This window comes from Pan paniscus, chromosome 10 (assembly GCF_029289425.2).
Source record: "Pan paniscus chromosome 10, NHGRI_mPanPan1-v2.0_pri, whole genome shotgun sequence".
NCBI classification, from domain to species: domain Eukaryota; kingdom Metazoa; phylum Chordata; class Mammalia; order Primates; family Hominidae; genus Pan; species Pan paniscus.
Window position 1 is genome coordinate 79,714,954 of NC_073259.2, and position 22,151 is coordinate 79,737,104.

Below are 22,151 nucleotides of genomic sequence, written 5' to 3' on the forward strand. Positions count from 1 at the left end.
CCCCCTAAGCGGCTGCGGCGCATGCCCACAGCGGGCGAGGCGCTAGAGGCGGAGGCGCCGGGAGGCGCGGGCTTTGCTACTGGGGTCTCGGCCTTGGCCGGCTGGACCTGACCCTAGGGCGGCTTGCGCAGCTGTCGGGACGTGACTGCGTTCAGCCGCGTCGGGCGTGCTTTCCAGACTTGCCCAAGTTCGGGTGCCCTAGCTGCCCCTTTGCAGCCGCTGGCCTACCCCGCCCGCGGGTGAGAAGGTTGCGACGGGAGGTGGGTGGAACTCGCCAGCGCCGGGACCGCGGATTGGGTGCCTCGGCTTTCTCTTTTCCCCGTGGGCTCCGGCGTGATGCGCTGAAGCGGCCGGCAGCCGGCGGCCGGCCCTCACCGTCGGTCGGGTTGCGCTCTGCTTTTGCGGTGAGGCGTTGACCACGCCCATATGAATTGGAGCTCTCCGCCAGTAGGAGTTTCCGGAAGGAGTTTGAATTTTTGTGATTTTTATGCTTGTTTGGTCGGTGGAATATGTTGGGATTTATGTTTGCCTCTGAACAAGTGTCTTGCTCACATCGTAAATGACTTTCTCTCCGAAACGCTAAATATTCTCTCCCGCAGGAGCTCATATCCTTATTTTCCATGACAGATCTTAACGACAATATATGCAAAAGATATATAAAGATGATAACTAATATAGTTATACTGAGCCTGATCATTTGCATTTCGTTAGCTTTCTGGATTATATCAATGACTGCAAGCACCTATTATGGTAAGTCTGAGTGTTCTAAGTTGTTTTCTCTGTAATCTAGTCAGAGGAAATTAAAACCATACCATTGTGAAATCCAAAACTCATATCCTCTGAATGGTTATGAATGGTTGTGTTTACTTAACTTCCATAGCCTGATTTAACTTACTAACATGATAGTATAAACAATGCCTTTAATAAATGCTTGTTGTGATAATTCGAGTTATACCTATTTCTTTTTTTTTTTAATTTTTATTTTGTATAAGATAGGGGTCCCTCTGTGTTGCTAGGCTGGTCTCAAACCCCTAGGCTCAAGTGATCCTCCCACCTGTGTCTCCCAAAGTGCTGGCAATACAGGCCACCACTTCTGGACTAGTTACACCTATTTCAAAATGTCTTTATATTTTATGTAACTATTCCATCTGTCTTGGTAAAAGATAAGTGAGGTGAATATAGCTTTGTAAAGCAATTACAGTGATGCTTTTAATTTTGAATAAGAATATTAGTAATGGGCCAGGCGCGGTGGCTCACGCCTGTTATCCCAGCACTTTGGGAGGCCGAGGCGGGCAAATAACCTGAGGTCGGGAGTTCAAGACCAGCCTGGCCAACATGGTGAAACCCCAGCTCTACTAAAACTAGAAAAAAGCTGTAATCCCAGCTACTCGGGAGATTGAGGCAGGAGAATCACTTGAACCCTGGAGGCGGAGGTTGCAGTGAACCAAGATTGAGCCACTGCACTCCAGCCTGGGCCACAGAGCGAGAATCCGTCTCAAAAAAAAAAAAAGTAGTAATGTAGTTTATCAGTTTCACATGTTCTGTAAAAATAATAAGAATTAAAAACGGTATACTATTTACATTTGGAGAGCTGAAGGACTTATCTGCCATTTGGTTGCTTCAAAAGAATAGACTCCTTTTAAAGCCTAAAGCTACATTGCTTAAATATAAGGTACTCTGGACTCAGATCTTTAAAGTTTTAAAGGTGCTTTAGAGCGTAAGCCTCCGTTTACACAAACTTCCTTCTCCTATGAAAACAAAATACTGGTCAGTTTACAACAAGGGAAAAATGAAAAGGAGAATGAGAATGCTTGTATCGTAAGGGATTGCCATTTCAGATTGTAGGCTTTTTGCAAAGAGACATGTGAATAGTTGGAAAGGGTTCTCCAGGCTACAGAAGCTCTCAGTGCAGTTCGTTCATAATGATTCACAGTGGGGCATCAGAGTTTTAGGGGAGGGGTGTAAGAAAAGATTCTTGTTAGTGACAGTATTTACTATGACTTGAACTAAATAGAATAAATCAGGATTTGTAAACTGAAATATCCCTCTGGGGCCAGTCACCTAATGCAAATGAATCTGTGTACGTTTTTGTGTATTAGACCTGTGGTAATAGTTTTCATTTCCAGAAATAGGATATTTCTCATCTTTTGTTGAATGCTTGGGCCCTCTTTGTCTTTCATTTCCCCTTTATTTTTCTGAGACGGAGTTTCGCTCTTTTTGCCCAGGCTGGAGTACAGTGGCACGATCTCAGCTCACTGCAACCTCTGCCTTCTGGTTTCTCCTGCCTCAGCCTCCCAAGTAGCTGGGATTACAGGTGCCTGCCACCATGCCTGGCTAATTTTTGTATTTGTAGTAGAGACAGGGTTTCATCATGTTGGCCAGGCTGGGTCTCGAACTCCTGACCTCAGGATCCTCCTGCCTTGGCCTCCCAAAGTGCTGGGATTACAGGCATGAGCCACTGCGCCCGGCCCATTTTCTCATTTTTGATAGAAACATAGATACAAGCAGTGGTTCACAGTTTTCTTTACCATAAGGAAATCACTTTGCCTTGGCGTTTAGGAGCCTATCAGGAGTGGTGGGAACTTTAAATGGGAAAGCCATGGCCTGTTTAAAGGAGGGCACCTCTCTTTACCTTCAGTCAATTCTGCCATGTTGGCCAGAACTTCCCAATTTTAAAACAGAAGCCAAGAATCTGGATTTTTATATGATATCTCCTAATCTTTAAATATTGACTAAAATTATTTGAAAACACTCTGCTAGCCAAACATCTGTGAGCTGGATGCAGCCTCTGGAATAATCAATTTCTAACCATTGAATGAGGTGTCTGTCCTCTGACAGGCAGAGAGGAGTAAGATCCTGTTACAAAAAGAGTTCGTTCTAGGTAGTCCTTGAAATTTAATACGTGCCCCCTTTAAAAAAAATGAACCAGAGGTTCATTTTAAATATCTAGATATCCATTATTATCATAAATAGCAGTAAAAGGTTTTCAAAACTTGGACATAACCTATTTGGCCATTCTCCAGTAAGACTGTTTCTCTGAAAATATGCATGCATGTCTCAACATAAATACAGTCATGCTCCGCCTAACAATGTTTTCGTCAATGACAGACCACACATACAACATGTTCCCATAAGATTATAATACCATATTTTTACTCTACTTTTTCTATGTTTAGATACACAAATACGTTATAATTGCCTGTAGTATTCAGTACAGTAACATGCTTTACAGGTTTCTAGCCTAGGACCAATAGGCTATAGCATATAGCTTAAGTGTGTAGTAGGCTCTACCATCTAGGTGTGTGTAAGTACAGTCTGATGTTTGCATAACCATGAAATCACCTAAGGATGCATTTCTCAGAACATATCCCTATCTTTAAGTGATGCATGACTATATATTTCTTTGGTGACTTCATCTTGGTGTTTGTACTTATGACAGTATTTTAGTCCAAAAGCAGTAACGGAAGTTTACTGCCAAAACTAACCTGTGCAGACTTCACACAATTTGTGCTCCACCTTTATAATTTTTCAGGTAACTTACGACCTATTTCTCCATGGCGTTGGCTGTTTTCTGTTGTTGTTCCTGTTCTGATCGTCTCTAATGGCCTTAAAAAGAAAAGTCTAGATCACAGTGGGGCTCTAGGAGGTATGTTTTTATTTTGAATGTTTACGGTAACTACTAAGTGCTTGCTTATATAATTTAAATTTATGTTTTCTAAATTCTGAATATATGAGACTGACTACAAATCACAGTTATATATTTTAGACAATGATAAAGTTACATCTTGCTCAGCATTCCTATTGTCAAAATTTCAGAAACTAAAGTACACTTTTAGTGTAACATACAAATTAAACTCTGTGATTGATACAAAGTAGATTAATAGGATAGATGAACCTTGACTATTCTGCTCCTTTAGTTTGATTAGTCTTCTACCAGCAGAAACACTGGCGCACTCCTCCTAGATGTAAAATAGAGCATTTGGAGAGAATAACTTTTGGAAATTGCTGTTAGTAATCTCAAAACAGAGCAGTCCAAACTTAGTGTTCTGGATTAATTTTCCAAAACTGAGTTGAGAACAGGATAGGTATTCATTCTTTTAGCAATTTTTTTTTTCCCGAGACAGTCTTGCTCTGTTGCCCAGGCTGGAGTGCAGTGGCATGATCGGCTCACTGCAACCTCCTCCTCCTGGATTCAAGTGATTCTTGTGCCTCAGCCTCTGAGTAGAGACTACAGGCGTGTGCCACCATGCCCGGCTAATTTTTTCTGGTATTTTTATTAGAGACAGGGTTTCGCCATGTTGACCAGGCCGGTCTCGAGCTCCTGGCCTCAAGTGATCACCTGCCTGGGCCTCCCAAAGTGCTGGGATTACAGGTATGAGCCACCATGCCTGACCCCTCTTTTAGCAAATTTTTATTGAACACTTACTAGTATGTACTACTGTTCTAAAAACTTGGGATAGATCTGTAAACAAAAAGAACATGGTGTCAGTTCTCATGGAACTTATATTCTTTAGGGCAGATAGATAATAAATAAAATATATAAAACTGTTCAGGTAATGATGAAGTTTATGAGAAAAATGAAAAGATAATTGTAAAGTGTGTACGTTGGAAGATGTAGTGCATTCTTCTGTAAATGGTGTCAGGTGCTTTTCTCTACGGAGGTCATTTTGCACTGGTATCTGAAGAAGCTAGCAATGAGATCTGACAGAATCATGTTCCAGGCTGACAGAATAACAAGTGCAAAAGTCCAGATATTTTAGAGGCTTATTTGAGAGTAAGAATAATAAGGCTCATTTGACTAGAAAATAGTAACGATAGGAAAAGAAGTGAGAGATAAAATTGAATAAACTCTAGCAATGTGCTCTCATGGTCCTATGGTTTTGTCAGTTTTGCAAAGGTCAAAACTTTTGTACTCTTTTTCTTAAAGAGGGAACCCCAAATTATATAAACTTTGGGCTCCACAAGGCCTGGATCTCCCCCTTATTTCATTTTTAGGGCATAGAGAGAATTAAATGCGATAATTTAAAGTCCTTACCTCATTGCCTGGACACATAGCCAACATTTATTCAGTGCTTGTAACTATTATTATTAGTCAGAGTTCTTCAAAATCATGCCAATTCTCTTCATAATTAAGAAATACTGTTTAAGTTATATTGTGAGATTTCTTTTCCTTTTGTGGGGTAATTGAGAATTAAAGTTAACTAGACATACTGATATTTTTATATGAATTTTATTTTACCATATAATCAATAAGTATTAGGAGTGGTTATATTTTATCTATTTAACAAATGCTTATGTCACACTTTCTATGTACCAGCCACTGCTGTTAGCACTTTGGTAGTATTAAATCATTTATAACATAATTTGAACAATCTCTGCTTAAATATAATAACATGGACTTATGCTTTGCCAAAAAAAGTTCTTTCTGGGCTGGTCGCGGTGGCTCACACCTGTAATCCCAGCACTTTGGGAAGCCAAGGCAGAAGGATCACTCGAGTCCAGGAGTTTGAGACCAGCCTGGACAGCACAATGAGACTTCACCTCTACAAAAAAAAAAAAAAAAAAATTAGCCTGGCGTGGTAGTGCACACCTGTAGTCCCAACTACACAGGAGGCTGATCGTGCCACTTCAGTCAGCTTGGGAAACAGAGTGAGACCCTGTGTCAAAAAGAAAAAAAAAAAAGCTCTCAGATATCATTGCCTTGGAATTTATTATTCTTATAGAAAAAAAGGTCAAGTCCTTCTTGAAATTCTGTCTTCCTTGGGCTTCTGTGCTGTATATTGTCCTGCTTCTCTGACTTTTACGATCTCTACTGTTGTTTCTTTCCTGCTGCTAGAAGAGCTGCCTTCTAGCCCTTGGACATCTACTCCTCTCCTATGTTGATTAGAATTAAAAGATATGAAACCTAACACTGCCACCTGTTATCAGTGCAAACTTGGGCATGCTGCCTAACTCCTAGGAGACTCACTTTCTTAATCTCTTATGAAATACCTCCAATAGTAATATCTTATGGACTTATTGGTAAAGCTCAAACAAGATATTATATGAGGCAACACATCTTTGTAAACTATACAAAAATGTTCATTGTTAGTGATTATGTAATTTCAACCATATTTTTATACGTGAATGACTATTAAATTGGCATTGCCACAAACATTTCTTTCTTTCTCCGTACCTCTGCTCACGTTACTTCTCCCCCTCAACCTCTCTCCTACCTCATTATATATGCTGATTGTTATTATTATTATCATCTGCATTAATAGAGAAGTATATAGAGAGGTTTGAAGGATGAAGAGACAGTTCCGGGCAGAAAACAATGAAAAGTGCAGAAAACTGAAACTAACACTTGCAGAATAAAATTAAATGAAGTATTCTCACTTAAAAAGTTTCTGGTTCTAGGCTTCTTAGTGCTTAATGAAGTATTCTTATTGAATAGGATTCAAATCTCATGAAGTCATTTATTTGCTGCCAGCCCTTAGAGTTGGAAATGATCAAATGTAGTAGTAGATGGAAGCGTGTCCTTAACTTGCTTTCAGTAGTAACTGATAGTTCTAAAGTCAGGTAGCAAAAATATAATATGCATGTTTCTAAAAATTATCCTGGTGCTATAACATGCCACTTGATCTGCTTGAGCATAAAGGAAATCTGCTAGATTATAAACTCCTTGAGGACAAAGAGTATCTTATGCTTCTGTGTCCCATGTTTCTTTGAATAGTGCTAGATACATAATAGATGATTAGGAATAGATGTAGTCTGATTTTTAAAAACCTTTGCTTTTTTCCTAATTATTTCATTCTATGAACTGTTTATCTTTTCTTCTTTTTTTGTAAAAAAAAAAAAAATTATGGCCAGGTATGGTGGCTCACACCTGTAATCCCAGCACTTAGGGAGGCCAAAGCAGGCAGATCACTTGAGCCCAGGAGTTTGAGACCAGCCTAGGCAACGTGGTGAAACCTCGTCTCTACTAAAAATACAAATATTAGCCAGGCATGGTGACAGGTGCCTGTAATCCCAGGTACTTGGGAGGCTGAGGCAGGAGAACTGCTTGAACCCAGGAGGCAGAGGCTGCAGTGAGCTGAGATCATGCTGCTGCACTCAAGCCTGGGTGACAGAGCGAGACCCTGTCCCAAAAAAAAAATTTTTTTTTAGAGGCAGGGTCTCGCTCTATCACCCAGGCTGTAGTGCAGTGATGCAACCATAGCTTAGTGCAGCCTTGAATTCCTGGGCTCGAGCAGTTCGCCTGCCTCAGCTTCCTGGGTAGTAGCGACTACAGGCACGCGCCGCCACACCCAGCTTTTCTTACTGTTTGGAACTTTTTGTTTCCTTAAGGATAAAAAAAAATCTAATGCTGATTTAAAGTATATCATAGTAGTTGGGAATATTATCCTAGAGTATGACTGCAAGTCACTTAAACTCTCAGTGTTGTACTTGTCCTGTCTATAAAATGTGAAGGAATAATGGTATCTATAGCAATGAATTATCATGAAGTGTTATCCATGTAAAATGCTTAGCACAGCACTTGGCATACAAATATTTTATAGATGTTAGTTATTATTACTGTTTTCCTTCCACTACTGCTATTCACAGTGATATAGTTTGACCATGTCTCCACCCAAATCTCATCTTGAATTGTAGCTCCCATAATTCCCACATGTCAAGGGAGGGACCTGGTAGGAGGTAATTGAATCATGGGACAGGTCTTTCCCGTGCTGTTCTCATGATAGTGAATAAGTCTCACGAGAGCTGATGGTTTTGTAAAGGGGAGTTCACCTACACAAGCCTCCTTGCCTGCCGCTATGTAAGATGTGACTTTGCTCCTCATTTGCCTTTGGCCATGATTGTGAGGCCTCCCCAGCCATGTGGAACTGTGAGCCAGTTGAACCTCTTTTCTTTATAAATTACCCAGTTTCAGGTTTGTTTTTATTAGCAGCGTGACAGCAGACTAATTCACACAGTTATAAGAAATTTTACTTTGCTACATCATGACTTTAGTGTGTCTAGGATTTAGAAGTAAGAGTTACAGAACTTCCTCAGGATCTGGGTATTTAGAACCATTCATGACAGAAACATATACCTCAGTGTTAAGAGGATTAGGCAGGGGTTCAGTCACAGTCAGTCTCTAAGCTGCACACTGAAGTGGAGGGCTCTGGTCTCTTGGAGAGAGAGCGAGCATTGCCAGAATAAGGAGAGGGTCACATGAGGGGGATTTGTGGCAAAGTGTTTATGGAAGAGCACAGCAAGAGGGGGTGTTGTCAGGAAAGGCCACTGGTGGTGCTCTGTGTGGTTTCACAAGGGTGGCCTGACCTCTTTTTGGTCACTATACTTTGGGTCTGGTTTCAGTCTTTCTGAAGTAGAAGCGTCACTCTGTCATGTACCCAGAGTTGATTAGAGCCTAGAAAACTGGTTGAGTGTTGCTCATTGTCATAAAGGATTGCTATATGAGCCAGAATGCCACTTTATTAATCAGATAGAAGAACTACCAGGCAGAAGAACACAAACATCACTGTTCAGGCATGCCCTATTCTTGTAGTCAGGCCACTTGAGAAGTCAGATTATAATTAGAAGGCTGCTTTGGTGAGTACAAAGTCCGAGAAACAGTTATGCAAATCCACAAATCAAAGGTTCCCCTCCCTTGGACATGGTTCAAGAAGTCTGCCAACCTCTGGTTCTTTTGGCCTTCACTTTCTACATTTTGGGCTAGCCAAGTAAATTATTATAGAATATGTATGAAGCAATAGGTGAGCTTTGAGTTTATTAAATTACTATGAAATTCCAGTCCTGCCTTTCTCTTTTATGCCTCCTGGAGATTACCCAGGTCACCCTGGTTGGAATTTGGGGTATAACTCTACTCCCATTGTCAGAAATTTGTAGACAGTGTCATTTTACTCCCCCGATGCTATCTGTTAGGTACAGAATTTACCTGTTTTAGGCTCAGAAGGCAACCATAGTCCTCAAGTCTTCAAATTATTTGGGAGTACCCTATTGTCATATATATGAACCCCTTATCAATGATATTTAGAGATCTGCAGGATGGAGAGGTGGAAAAGATATGAACAGGAGATAGCAGTTACTAATCTAAAATGTAGACATAGGTAGGAGTTGCCAAAAGTTCCAAGCTATCTTTACACTGCATGAAAGAAACCATTCCCTCAAAGCTTGTCTTGTTCATTTCCTCAATCTGAAGCTGTCACCAACATGAACATTGATTGCTTCATGTGGTATTTTAAGGTGGCTGAAGTAAAAAGGATATAGATGCCATTTGTAACATCTCAGTGTAGGTTGTGTAGGGCTCTTCTACCTTGGGTTTGTTTAGAGACGGTGGAACAAATTGTTAACAGTGAATATTCATGAAGAGGAGGAGGGGAGACACTTTGACTTTCAGTTTGTATATTTCCATGTGTTTTGACTTTCCCCTTCAGTAGTTGCATACAACTTTTGTAATGTTTTAAAAATCAGTTGAAAAAACTTAAAGGTTGGATAACAATATTGTAATATTTATCATTATTATTGTTGAGCTTTTGCCACTGGAACTGTTGCTGTTATTAGTATCCATGATATTAGGTAACACTTATTAAGGACCTCTTACATCCTGGATAATATAATAAGCATATTACAAAAATTATCCCTGACTTTTTACAGCAAGCCGGTAAAGTCAGAATTCTGATTATTCTCATTTCACCAATGCAAAATTGAGACTTAAGGAGGTTAGGTAACTTATCCTAATCTTGAAGAGGTAAGTGAAGGAGCCAAAGTTTGAACTCTAGACTGTTCAACTCCAGAGCCGAAGCACTTTGTTATTATTAATACTTTATATCAAGTTACCCTGTTTCTGTACTCTCGATTAAAAGGTACCAAAGTTAAATACCAGTAATTGAGTATCTCTGGAAGGGTCAATGAGTAACTATCTCATTGGTTATGATATCTGAACTTTGAGCTAAGCAATGGAAAGGGTTATTATAGAAAAAGAAGGCCAGGTGCTGTGGCTCACTCCTGCAATCCCAGCACTTTAGGAGGCCAATGCTGGGCAGATTGCTTGAGCCCAGGAGTTTGAGACCAGCCTGGGCAATATAGTGAGACCCCATCTCTATTTCTAATTTTTTTAAATTAAGATAATTTTAAAAATATTATCTAAAATATTATCTTACATTCATATGGCATTGCTTGAAAGGAGATTAAAATATGGTAAAAAAAATGTGTACTCAAAATGGCATTCAGTTTACTGCTTGCTAAGAACTTAATTGGTAAAATGCAAATTGCTAGAAATGTACATTTCAGGTTATAATATAAAAATAATGGAAAAAATCCATTCTTTTTTCACAGCATTGATGTATGAATTGAATATAATTCTGTGTTTATATATGTTTCTTTCAGGGCTAGTCGTTGGATTTATCCTAACCATTGCAAATTTCAGCTTTTTTACCTCTTTGCTGATGTTTTTCTTGTCTTCTTCGAAACTCACTAAATGGAAGGGAGAAGTGAAGAAGCGTCTAGATTCAGAATATAAGGAAGGTAAAATTATGTTTGATATCATTCAAAATAGTAAACTTCATTTAATCCTAACATAAGGTTTTTTTTTGTTTTTGTTTTTGTTTTTGTTTTTGTTTTTGTTTTGAGACGGAGTCTCGCTCTGTTGCCCAGGCTGGAGTGCAGTGGCGCAATCTCGGCTCACTGTAAGCTCCGCCTCCCGGGTTCACACCATTCTCCTGGCTCAGCCTCCTGAGTAGCTGGGACTACAGGCGCCTGCAACCATGCCTGGCTAATTTTTTTGTATTTCTAGTAGAGACGGGGTTTCACCGTATTAGCCAGGATGGTCGCGATCTCCTGACCTCGTGATCCGCCTGCCTCGGCCTCCCAAAGTGCTGGGATTACAAGCGTGAGCCACTGTGCCCAGCCAACATAAGCTTTTAATCAGAATGTTGTTTAAACTGTCAAAACACATCAATTTTATATGAGAATTCCTTTAGTAGCCAAATTGAGTTTATAATTTATTTCACAACAATGGGAAATAACAGCAGAATTTTAGAAGCACTAGAGTCTATCATAATTTTTCCAGATTTGTTAATAACAGTATAAAATCTGGGCAAATGTACCATAACACTTTTACTGTTTTTAATTTTTTTTTGTTGTTTTTCTTTTCTTGAACTTTAAAACATAAACACCTATAACTGCATGGTTTTTCTTCTAAGGAGGAAGCATTTGTTTGTCCTTTTCATCTGTTTGTTTCCAGGTGGGCAAAGGAATTGGGTTCAGGTGTTCTGTAATGGAGCTGTACCCACAGAACTGGCCCTGCTGTACATGATAGAAAATGGCCCCGGGGAAATCCCAGTCGATTTTTCCAAGCAGTACTCCGCTTCCTGGATGTGTTTGTCTCTCTTGGCTGCACTGGCCTGCTCTGCTGGAGACACATGGGCTTCAGAAGTTGGCCCAGTTCTGAGTAAAAGTCCTCCAAGACTGATAACAACCTGGGAGAAAGTTCCAGTTGGTGAGTTTTTTCTTCTTTTTGACCCATTGGTAGACACAGTTGGTGAGTCTTGATTTGAGATTCTTTAAAAAAACCGAAAAACCTCTTGATGTAATGTATTTTAGAGCCTTTTAAGAACTTTATTTAGTCTCTTTAAATAATAATTGGAAAATTTCTGTCGACTATTAAATTGGTAATAATAAATAATATTTGCAGGAAATGTTAGCAAGACCTAGATAAGCAATACAGGAACATAGAGATTGATTTGCAAACATATCAGTAGGGAAGGAAAAGAGAGGGAACAATAGAATATTTATTGAGGGCCTGTTAGGATATCAGTGCTTTAAGATATATCTCAATTCTCCATTATCAACATTATCAACAACTACATAGGTTGAGCATCTCAAATCTGAAAATCCAAAATCCAAAATGCTCCAAAATCTCAAACTTTTTGAACACTGACATGATGCTCACAGGAAATGTTCATTGGAACATTTCAGATTTATGATTTTCAGATTCGGGATGTTCAACTGTTAAGTCTATATAATGCAAATATTCCAAACTCTGAAAAAATTTGAAATCCAAAACACTTCTGGTCTCAAGCAATTCGAGTAAAGAGAATACTCAACCTATACTGCTTCTTTTTGTCCTCTGATGCTTCTCTTCCTCTTCGTCCCCTTCTTTTCTTTCTACCCATCCTATCCCCCATCATCACCTTCTCCTCCTTTTTTTTCTCCTCTTCTTCATCATCATTGTAACAGCTAGCATATTTTAGATACCTACTACAGAGCACTATTCTAACTGCTTTACACAGATTGCCACTTAGTACTCCTAATAATCATATAAATTGGTTCTTTTATTATTTATATCTTATAAAGAAACTAAAGCACAAAGAAGTTAGATAAATTAACTACAGTCACATGGCTTAAGAGTAGCAGAATTGGGCCTGGCAAGGTGGCTCACGCCTGTCATCCCAACTACTAGAGAGGCTGAGGTGGGAGGATCACTTGAGCCTGGAGTTGGAGGCTGCAGTAGGCTATGATCACACCATTGTACTCTAGCCTGGTTGATAGAGCAAAACCTTGTCTCTGAAAAGAGAGAGAGAGAGAGAGAGAGAGAGAAGCAGAACCAAGATTGAAACCAGGCAGTCTGGCTTCATTGAACCATTCTGCTTCATTGCTTAAAATGTCAAGAGTTACCGAGGAGAAAATACTGTTTTCTAAATAGCTACAGTCTTTAGATTGCATTAAAGAGAATGCTTTCTTTAAATCAGTCTTGATTAGATAGGTACCTTGCTGTCCTTGCCTTTATGTGTTTGCTGATTATTAACCGGATGATTTTCTGCATGTTTCTTCTTCAGGTACCAATGGAGGAGTTACAGTGGTGGGCCTTGTCTCCAGTCTCCTTGGTGGTACCTTTGTGGGCATTGCATACTTCCTCACACAGCTGATTTTTGTGAATGATTTAGACATTTCTGCCCCGCAGTGGCCAATTATTGCATTTGGTGGTTTAGCTGGATTACTAGGATCAATTGTGGACTCATACTTAGGGGCTACAATGCAGTATACTGGTAAGAACATCCCTTCATTCTTGCAACTTATTGGTGTGTTAAAGAAATAGGGAAAAGAAAGAAAAAAATGTTAACAATGAAAATAAATCCAAAGACACAGGGTGTTGAGGGACTAGAAATGATAGGGCAAAGTCTCTTTCACAATTTTGGTTTTCTTATTCTTTTGTATTAAATTAATTGAAAGAGAATTAGTCCCACGCAGCAATGATTAGAAGCCGTGTGGGGAAGATACAATAGTGCAGAGAACAGACGTTTTTGTGTGAGCCATTACCTAATCCCAGAAAAGCAAGACGTTTGGGATCAGATCATTTTAATACAATTCCTTCCATTCATTTTCCTATTCCATTTGAGGAGTAATTGTACAAATCTGACTGTACACGCCACCTACTTTCTTACTGAGGTATCATGCTTGCTATTCTTGCCCCTGAGTTTTTTGCTTCATTAAGATATATGGTCGATGTCTGGGCACGGTGGCTCACATCTATAATCCCAGCACTTTGGGAGGCCAAGGGGGGCAGATCACTGGAGGTCAGGAGTTCGAAACTAGCCTGGCCAACATGGTGAAACCCCATCTCTACTGAAAATACAAAAATTGTCTGGCATAGTGGCGCCTGCCTATAATCCCAGCTACTTGGGAGGCTGAGGCAGGAGAATTGCATGAACCTGGGAGGCGGAGATTGCAGTGAGCCGAGATCATGCCACTGCACTATAGCCTGGGCAACAGAGCAAGACTCTATCTCAAAAAAAAAGAAAAAAGATATATGGTAGAGTGGTAGATATTTTTCTCAAAATTTTCTGTGCTTTGTTTCTAAGGCTCTCCCATCCTATCAGTGTACTCACATATTCTGTTAGGTGTGTATTTGCTCCACACTCTTATCAACCATGTTTCTCCTTTGATTGACATCAGGAAGAGGTTGGAAGGCTAGAGAAGGGTTCTCTCAGTATAGTCCTCCCAGCACTCTTCATGCCTCAGAAAATCTATGTGCCCTTCCTCCCCCTCCCCATCAGTCAGAATATTTGTTCTCCATTTTGTTAGTCTCATTTAGATTTTAAGGACGAAGTAATCTGATCTTAATTCTCACTAAAGGGTCAATAACTCTACACGCACACACAGACAGTAAACATGTTTTTTAAAGAGTGTAGGTTTTATTCTAAATTGGGTTCTAACTGGGGAAGTTCCTGATTGCATTGAGTGGGTTGAAAAGAAATGCATGCAGTAGGGGAGATTTTGTAAATCTTCGTGTGCCTCCTTTGTGCCAGCCCCATGCTCAACCCTGCGTTTACAGTACTGTGGCCACAGACATGATCCCTACTCCCAAGGACATCATAGATCAGTCTTGGAGGGGAACCACTGGGAAGGCAGGCCCAACCTGCCAGTTTCATGCCCTCTCTGCTTTTCATGTTCTCTCTTCCACTTCTGAAGCAATTCCAGAGGTATTGACAGAAAATTACTGAGAACCCATTTATTCAAAGAGGCCATTTGTAATCAAGGGTCCTATGTCTCTCATCATATAAATGATCCATTAAAGTCATTTAGCAAGTCACTTAGAACCTTTCAAAGATTGTCTCCTTTGGAGGAAAAAGCCTATTTTGTTCTTTTTTTAAAATCAGGTACATGTACCCTAGAACTTAAAGTATAATAAAAAAAAGAAAAAAAAAGAAAGAAAAGAAAAAAAATCAAGTCATTTGGGTTTTCTATCTCACTTGCTTCTTTTTCCATTCCAGGGTTGGATGAAAGCACTGGCATGGTGGTCAACAGCCCAACAAATAAGGCAAAGCACATAGCAGGGAAACCCATTCTTGATAACAACGCAGTGAATCTGTTTTCTTCTGTTTTTATTGCCCTCTTGCTCCCAACTGCTGCTTGGGGTTTTTGGCCCAGGGGGTGAACTTTATTTCATTTCCACAGGTTGAAACTGGTGAGTCCAGCTAAATTTGCAATTCCAACTTTCATCCTAAGAATAATAACTGTAATGGCAAAGCAGAAATGCCAGTTCCTCCTGTATTCCATTGAGATGGGATTTCACATTTTCCTCTCATCAACTCCCCTGTAACAGCTAGCGTCTTTCTAGTGAAAGAGAAGAATTCCTAGAACTTATGCATTTTTTTTCTGCTGAATGGAAGTCTTGAGCAATGAAGCTATATTGTCCCTACATATTACTATATATTGAACTGAAAGTTCTTACATAATCAATGTCAAGTTTTGTCTTATTTTGTTTTGTTTGTTTAAACCAGTGTAGGAAATAAAAGTGATGATATTTAAAATAGTTCTCAGTTGAAGCAGAGAAATGCCACTGTGCTAGTTGCCCAAATGTTGTGTCTATTTTAAATTGTTTAAGCTGATGTGTATGGGAGCCTAAACAAGTGTAGTATCCTGAACTTCTCCCATTAATTGCTATTCACAATTGGGAAAAGTGTGGAGATTGGTTCCTAGTGAGTTTTGTGGCCTACTCCACATTTGTTCTTCCTTCCTCAGGGTTAGTGATGAAAAAAAGTAAATATCTTTTTCATATGTCCATTAGAATGTATGAAAAAAATCATTTTAACTAAAAGCAAAAGAATTTTATCTTATATCTAAAAAATGTATAACTTACTATATGTTTCAGTTGCTCTCTGAACAAAAATTATCTTCAATTTAATATGTGGAATGTGTTTTCTAGCTTTCTTTGAATTATGTATGGCAACCTGGTTTAGCACTGGCATCCTGAACAGTTAAGAGTCACTGGGAAATTATTGTATTTCTTTATAAATTTACTATCATATCAATTGCTGGAAAATGCTATGATTTTTCTATTATTACCTTCTAAGTTGTATTCTCTCTTACACTGTAGCCTCAACTAAGGCAATTCTGCTGTTTGTTCTTCACTATGATTTACTGTGTGCCAAAGGAGTTTTGACAGGATACAGAGTATTTTACTAAAAGTATTTTTAAATGTTTCTCATGTGATTTCTGTACCTTCTTCCTCCTGCCCCTTTTGCTTTTTTAAAGAAACTGGGGAAGGATTTATGAATACACCACCACCAGAGTGGATAATGCTTAGAATTCTTTATTGGTGGCCATACTATGGTGATGATCTAGAACTGACTTACTTCAGGACAGAATTAAAAACAATCACACCCTTAACCTTTAAGCCAGTCAGATCAGAGGGTTGCAACAATTGGGTTAAACTTTGGGTATACATTGGAAGCACCAGGGCATGTTTGCTTTTTTTGTTTATGTGTTTGTTTTTTGAGACAGAGTCTCACACTGTGGCCCGGGCTGGACTCCAGCACAGTGGCATGATCTCAGCTCCGCCTCCTGGGTTCACGTGATTCTCATGCCTCAGCCTCCCAAGTAGCTGGGATCACAGGCGTGCACCATCACGCCCGGCTAATTTTTGTATTTTCAGTAGAGAGAGGGTTTCGCCACGTTGGCTAGGCTGGTCTCGAACTCCTGACCTCAAGTGATTTGCCCATCTCAGCCTCCCAAAGATCTATTACAAGATGTGAGCCACTGTGCCCAGCCACCAGGGCATGTTTTTTAAAAAGTACTGATGTCTGGGTTTCACACTGCAAAATTCTGATTTATCTGATCTAAGGTACAGCCTGGATATTGAGACTTTTTAAAGCTCTGACTGTACATTGAATCATCATGTAAGGAGTTTTTAAAACATTGTTGCCAGGGCCCCTTTCTAGACCAAGTCAGTCAGAATGTTGGACAATGAGGCCCACGTTTAAAGCTCTGACTGTACATTGAATCATCATGTAAGGAGTTTTTAAAACATTGTTTCCAGGGCCCCTTTCTAGACCAAGTCAGTCAGAATGTTGGACAATGAGGCCCATGCGTGGGTATTTTTACAAAGCTCTCTGGGAGATTCTAATGCTTAACCAAATTGAGAAGCACTGAATAAGAATATCCTGGGCCGGGCGCACTGGCTCATGCCTGTAATCCCAGCATTTTGGAAGGCCGAGGTGGGTGGATCACTTGAGGTCAGGAGTTCGAGGCCAGCCTGGCCAACATGGTGAAACACCGTCTCTACTAAAAATACAAAAAATTAGGTGTGGTGGCGCGTGCCTGTATTCCTAGCCACTCAGGAGGCTGAGGCGGGAGAATCGCTGGAACCTGGGAGGTGGAGGTTGCAGTGAGCCAAGATTGCACCACTGTACTCCAGCCTGGGCAACAGAGGGAGACTCCATCTCAAAAAAAAAAAAAAAAAAAAAGAGTATTCTAAGCACTAGAACTACATAAGAATGTCTTAAAGCACTGTATCTAAGCACTTGAAAAGAATGGGACTTTTCAGTTTTAGGGAGATAACTATTAGCAACCACACAATATGTTATCTTTATGGATGAATAACTTCTGGTAATGACACAGTGTCTTACAGCTACATCACTTATAAAATCATGTGTCAGTTTTCACACAGCCTGCACATCGTTCTGACATGCCCTTTTTTTTCCCTGGAGATTTATCCTCATGACATACAAGGGGACAAAAATATTTATTGGGACTGTCTTTGAATTTAGCAGAATCACTGTATCATTAACAGTTTGGGGAAGTACTGCTTTGCAATCCTTTATTTGAAAACTTAGGTCTAGTTGTGTTTTGCATCAAAATTTTTGAGTTATTCAAAAACTAATAGGATCTGTGTAAAATATTTCACTCAAAACTACTAAAAAAAGTCTGGGATGGCAGCTCATTATCAAATATACTCCTATTTTTGTGGTGATTTATGAACATCCCCACTAAGTATAACTAAAGATCATAAAGAGCCTCAGATCAAGTTTGGTCAGGTTTTGTCACCAAGCTTTGTAAATAAACTGGTTTTCATAGCTTTTTGGAGATGAGAATTGAGGATAAGAAATTGTGTCTCTGTCCTTTGTTTGTTTGTTTGTTAAGTCTTACATGTATTTTACTGTAACATCTTTTGAATTGGATATTTAACTAATTCAACATATTTTTCCTCTTTGCAGAATGGGCAGTTCATGTTAAAATCAGTCTTCATGGAAAGAGCTCTATGTAACAGTATAATAAAACTGCCTACCTAGCAGCATAAAGGTGTACTGTTTCTTATCATACTGTTCCATGATAGAAGAGAGCAGATATATGTGGCTTGGGGCAGCTCCTGAAGAAGACTTCCAGGAGTAGCATGTTGAAAACTCATTAAATGGAGCCACCAAGAGACCAAAGAATTGATACAGCGGGTCATTCTATTATTAGCTTTTCTCATTACTTGAGTTATCTGTTTCTCATATATATCTTTCCTGTTTCTAGCTGCTGTACACATAGGATGCTGCCTGCAGAAATAGCAGCCCCGCCCCAATTAGATAAAGGACTAGTATAGAGAAAAAGCATGTGAAATGATGTTTTAAACTTTGCCGCATACCTGTGATATGAACAGCTGCTGCCTGTTAGGCACAGTGGGTATACTAGGGCCCAATCATCTGATCTTCCTGAAGTTTTATCTAATGTTCCCAGTGCTATCACAATGAGAATGATCTATACTAGCCACCAGATCTCAGGTGAATTGTGGTGTGCTTTAAAAATGAAAACACAGCCGGACGAGGTGGCTTATGCCTGTAATCCTAACACTTTGGGAGGCCGAGGCGGGCAGATCACGAGGTCAGGAGTTCAAGACCAGCCTGGCCAACACAGTGAAACCCCGTCTCTTAGCTGGGCATGGTGGCGCATGCCTGTAGTCCCAGCTATTCAGGAGGCTGAGGCGTGAGAATCACTTGAACCCAGGAGGCAGAGGTTTCAGTGAGCAGAGAGTGTGCCACCGCACTCCAGCCTGGGTGACAGAGCGAGACTCCATCTTGAAAAAAAAAGGAAAACACAATTATGTGGCTTAATTATTTAATCTCCTTTATGGAGTATCTGTTTTTATAAGTCCAAGTGGTTCTTGATATTTTTAAAATACTTAAGCATTCAATATGTATTCATTGAATTAAGTTGTTTGACTCTAATCATTGTTTCTTTTAAGAATGACTGGAAGGTGATAATCAGCACCATATTCCTGGAGGAAAATACAAAATGAAAAACCAGTTTGGCTACCTGAATTTCTGAGAACTGGAATGTTTCCAGCATTTTTCAATCATGCAAAACAATATTAATGGTTTTGAAACTAATGAGCCAGGAAATTATTGAAGAAGTGAAGGAGTGGCAGGGCGAGGCTTGAAATTATTTTCCCTGACAAGACTTAACTCTCCATTTATCATAACTGCCCTCTTCAAAAAAAAAATTTTTTTTTGTAGATCTAATCGTGAATCTAGACAAGATTTATTTTTATTTATTTTTTATTTTTTTGAGACAGGGTCTTACCCTATTGCCCAGGCTGGAGTGCAGTGGCACAATCATAGCTCACTGCAGCTTCAACTTCCTCAGCTCAAGTCATCCTCCCGCCTCAGCCCCCAAGTAGCTGGGACTACAGACTTGCACTACTACACCCGGCTACTTTTTTTTTTTATTTTAATTTTTTGCAGAGATGAATCCAGACTATGTCCTATGTTGTCCATAATGGGTTTGAACTCCTGAGTGCAAGTGATCTTCTCACCTCAGCCTCCCAAAGTGTGAGATTACAGGTGCAAGCCACCACACCCAGCCAAAAATTTATTTTATAAATATGGCAACTCTTTTTTAAGTTTGGATTTTTAAATTTTTATTAATATTAAATAATACACTGACTATTCCTTTTTAAAAATTACAACATTAGGCCAGATGTGGTAGCTCATGTTTATGATCCCAGCACTTTGGGAAGCCAAGGTGGGAGAATCACCTAAGGCCAGGAGTTTGAGACCAGCCTGGGCAGCACAGCAAGACCCCGTCTCTACAAAAAATAAAAAATTAGCCAAATGTGGTGTGTACACCTGTAGTCCCAGCCACTCAGGAAGCTGAGGTGGGAGGATTGTTTGAGCATGGGAGTTGGAGGCTACAGGGAGCCATAATTGTGCCACTGCACTCCAACCTGGGTGACAGAAACTCTGTCTCAATTTAAAAAGTAATAATAAAAATAAATAAAAATTACAACATTAGACATAAAGCTAAAATTTTTTTATTTTTTTTAGAAGGAATCTCGCTCTGTGGCCAGGCTGGAGTGCAGTGGTACAACCTCGGCTCACTGCAGCTTCCGCCTCCTGGGTTCAAGTGATTCCCCTGCCTCAGCTTCCTGAGTAGCTGGGACTACAGGCGTGCACCACCACGCCCAGTATTCTTTTGCCCCCCACTATCTCCTCAGCAACTCTGAGCTCCTCCTATCTTCCCCAAGCTAATTACTGATATAAATTTGGGATATGGGCCAGGCACAGTGGCTCATGCCTATAATCCCAGCACTTTAGATGGTTGAAGCAGGAGGATTGCATGAGGCCAGTAGTTTGAGACCAGCCTGGTCAACATAGTAAGAGCCCCATCGCTACAAAAAAATTTAAAAATTAGCCAGGTGTAGTGGTGTGTGCCTGTAGTCCCAGCTACCCAGGAGGCTAAGGCAAGAGGATTGCTTAAGCCCAGGAGTTCAAGGCAGCAGTGAGCTATGATTGTACCCCTGTACTCCAATCTGGGCAGCAGAGTGAGACCCTATCTTTAAAAAATAAAAATAAATAAATTTGCAATATTTTGTACATAATTTGTTTAAGTGTGTTTTAACACATTTTAAACTCAATGAAATTGTTATAATTAGTATTGTCTTTTTGCTGCTTCAAGTCAGGTGCTTACATCCTAGAAAAATCTAGGAAGAAGGCCGGGCACGGTGGCTCATGCCTGTAATCCTAGCACTTTGGAAGTCCGGGGCAGGCAGATCACTTGAGGTCAAGAGTTCGAGACCAGCCTGGCCAACATGGTGAAACCCCTTCTCTACTAAAAAATACAAAAAGTAGCCGGGTGTAGTGGTACATGCCTGTAGTCCCAGCTACTCAGTTGGCTGGCTGAGGCACGAGAATCACTTGAACCCAGGAGGCAAAGGTTGCAGTGAGTTGAGATTGCACCACTGTACTCCAGTCTGGGCAACAGAGTAAGACTCCATCTCAGAAATAAAATAAAATAAAAATCTAGGAAGAAAGATTAGAAGGATGTACACCAAAATATTCTTGTTATCTGAGATAATTACAGATGTATTTAATGCTATTAAAAATACACATACAAAACTAATTTTAGGTTTTTTCTAAAGTCTGTAATCAAATTTGTTTTTTCTATGAATCAAAAACATGCTCAAAGTAAACAAAATAATCTCTGGGAATCACCCTTCTTTCCCTTCCACCCCCTCCTCATTATTTCAAATCTTATTTCTTCTCTTTATAAACTACTTTATTAACAATGAACTGAAAGAGTAAAATGGAATTTTAGTATAACATAAAAGTAACAGTGGATACTCAAGGGAATTTTTTGATACCTTTAAGACGGGATATTTCCCTTGACCTCTTCACAGGACTTGTGAAGGGGTAGCTCATTTACTCAGCCCAAAGCCTGAACCCCTCAAGAAGCGGAAGCACACAGGTGAGCAGGTGCAGGAGCCGGGGCGAACAAATGCTGGAACCATCTGGTCACTCCTCTCTGGTAGGATCAAGCTTTGAGCAGGCCTCGCAGCAGAGTCCAAGCATGTTACAATGCTCTTTTAGCTCTGCCTTCCGGGAGGGGGTGTCTGTGACCCCCAGAGCCCCAGAAGGCATGTGTTACAATCAGTGCTCTTTTAGCGTTTGCTGTCCGCAGATGGCTAAGTGTTCACCACCTCAGTGGAGGGTGAGGGTCACAGCCTTTTATACTCTTCCCTCTTGGTACTCAAGTTCTTGTCTGTCATCCAGGAAGAATCAGGTCACAAGAACCAGTTGAAGGGTGGTGTATGTGGATAATTGTATTGAGCGATGGAAGTGGCTCTCAGTGGGAAGGGGAGCTGGAGAGGGATGGAGTGAGCAGATAATCTTCCCCTGGAGTTTGGCCATGCCTGGCCAAACTCTTCTCTGAAGTCCTGCCATCAAGCCATCCCTCTGAAGTCAAGCTGCTTTTCTCCAGCTGCTTCTCTTCTCTCCTCCTCTGCCGCTCTGCTCTGCTCTCCTGCCAGTGGAGCTTGGGGGTTTTATGGGTACAGGGTAGGGGGTGGGGCAGGCCAGGGTGGTTTTGGAAAAGGCAACATTTGGGTGGGAAAACAGGGATATGAA

General features: G+C 40.3%; 1 protein-coding gene across 1 annotated transcript; it reads left to right on the top strand.

Moving 5' to 3' along the window:
* Positions 1-13: 13 nt before the first annotated feature.
* Positions 14-18,065, top strand: TMEM19 (transmembrane protein 19). Its single transcript, XM_055095910.2, has 8 exons — positions 14-239; positions 600-750; positions 3,533-3,646; positions 10,372-10,509; positions 11,228-11,482; positions 12,822-13,031; positions 14,757-14,950; positions 17,982-18,065. Exons 2-7 carry the CDS (start codon positions 621-623, stop codon positions 14,918-14,920), a joined length of 1,011 nt encoding a protein of 336 aa, XP_054951885.1. The 5' UTR covers positions 14-239; positions 600-620; the 3' UTR covers positions 14,921-14,950; positions 17,982-18,065.
* The last annotated feature ends 4,086 nt before the right edge of the window (positions 18,066-22,151 follow it).

Excerpts from the sequence above, each read along its gene's own strand:
- TMEM19 (XM_055095910.2), top strand. The coding sequence starts at position 621 with ATGACAGATCTTAACGACAATATATGCAAAAGATATATAAAGATGATA. Across the intron at positions 3,647-10,371 it reads TCACAGTGGGGCTCTAGGAG|GGCTAGTCGTTGGATTTATC; the intron begins GTATGTTTTTAT and ends TGTTTCTTTCAG. Across the intron at positions 10,510-11,227 it reads AGATTCAGAATATAAGGAAG|GTGGGCAAAGGAATTGGGTT; the intron begins GTAAAATTATGT and ends GTTTGTTTCCAG.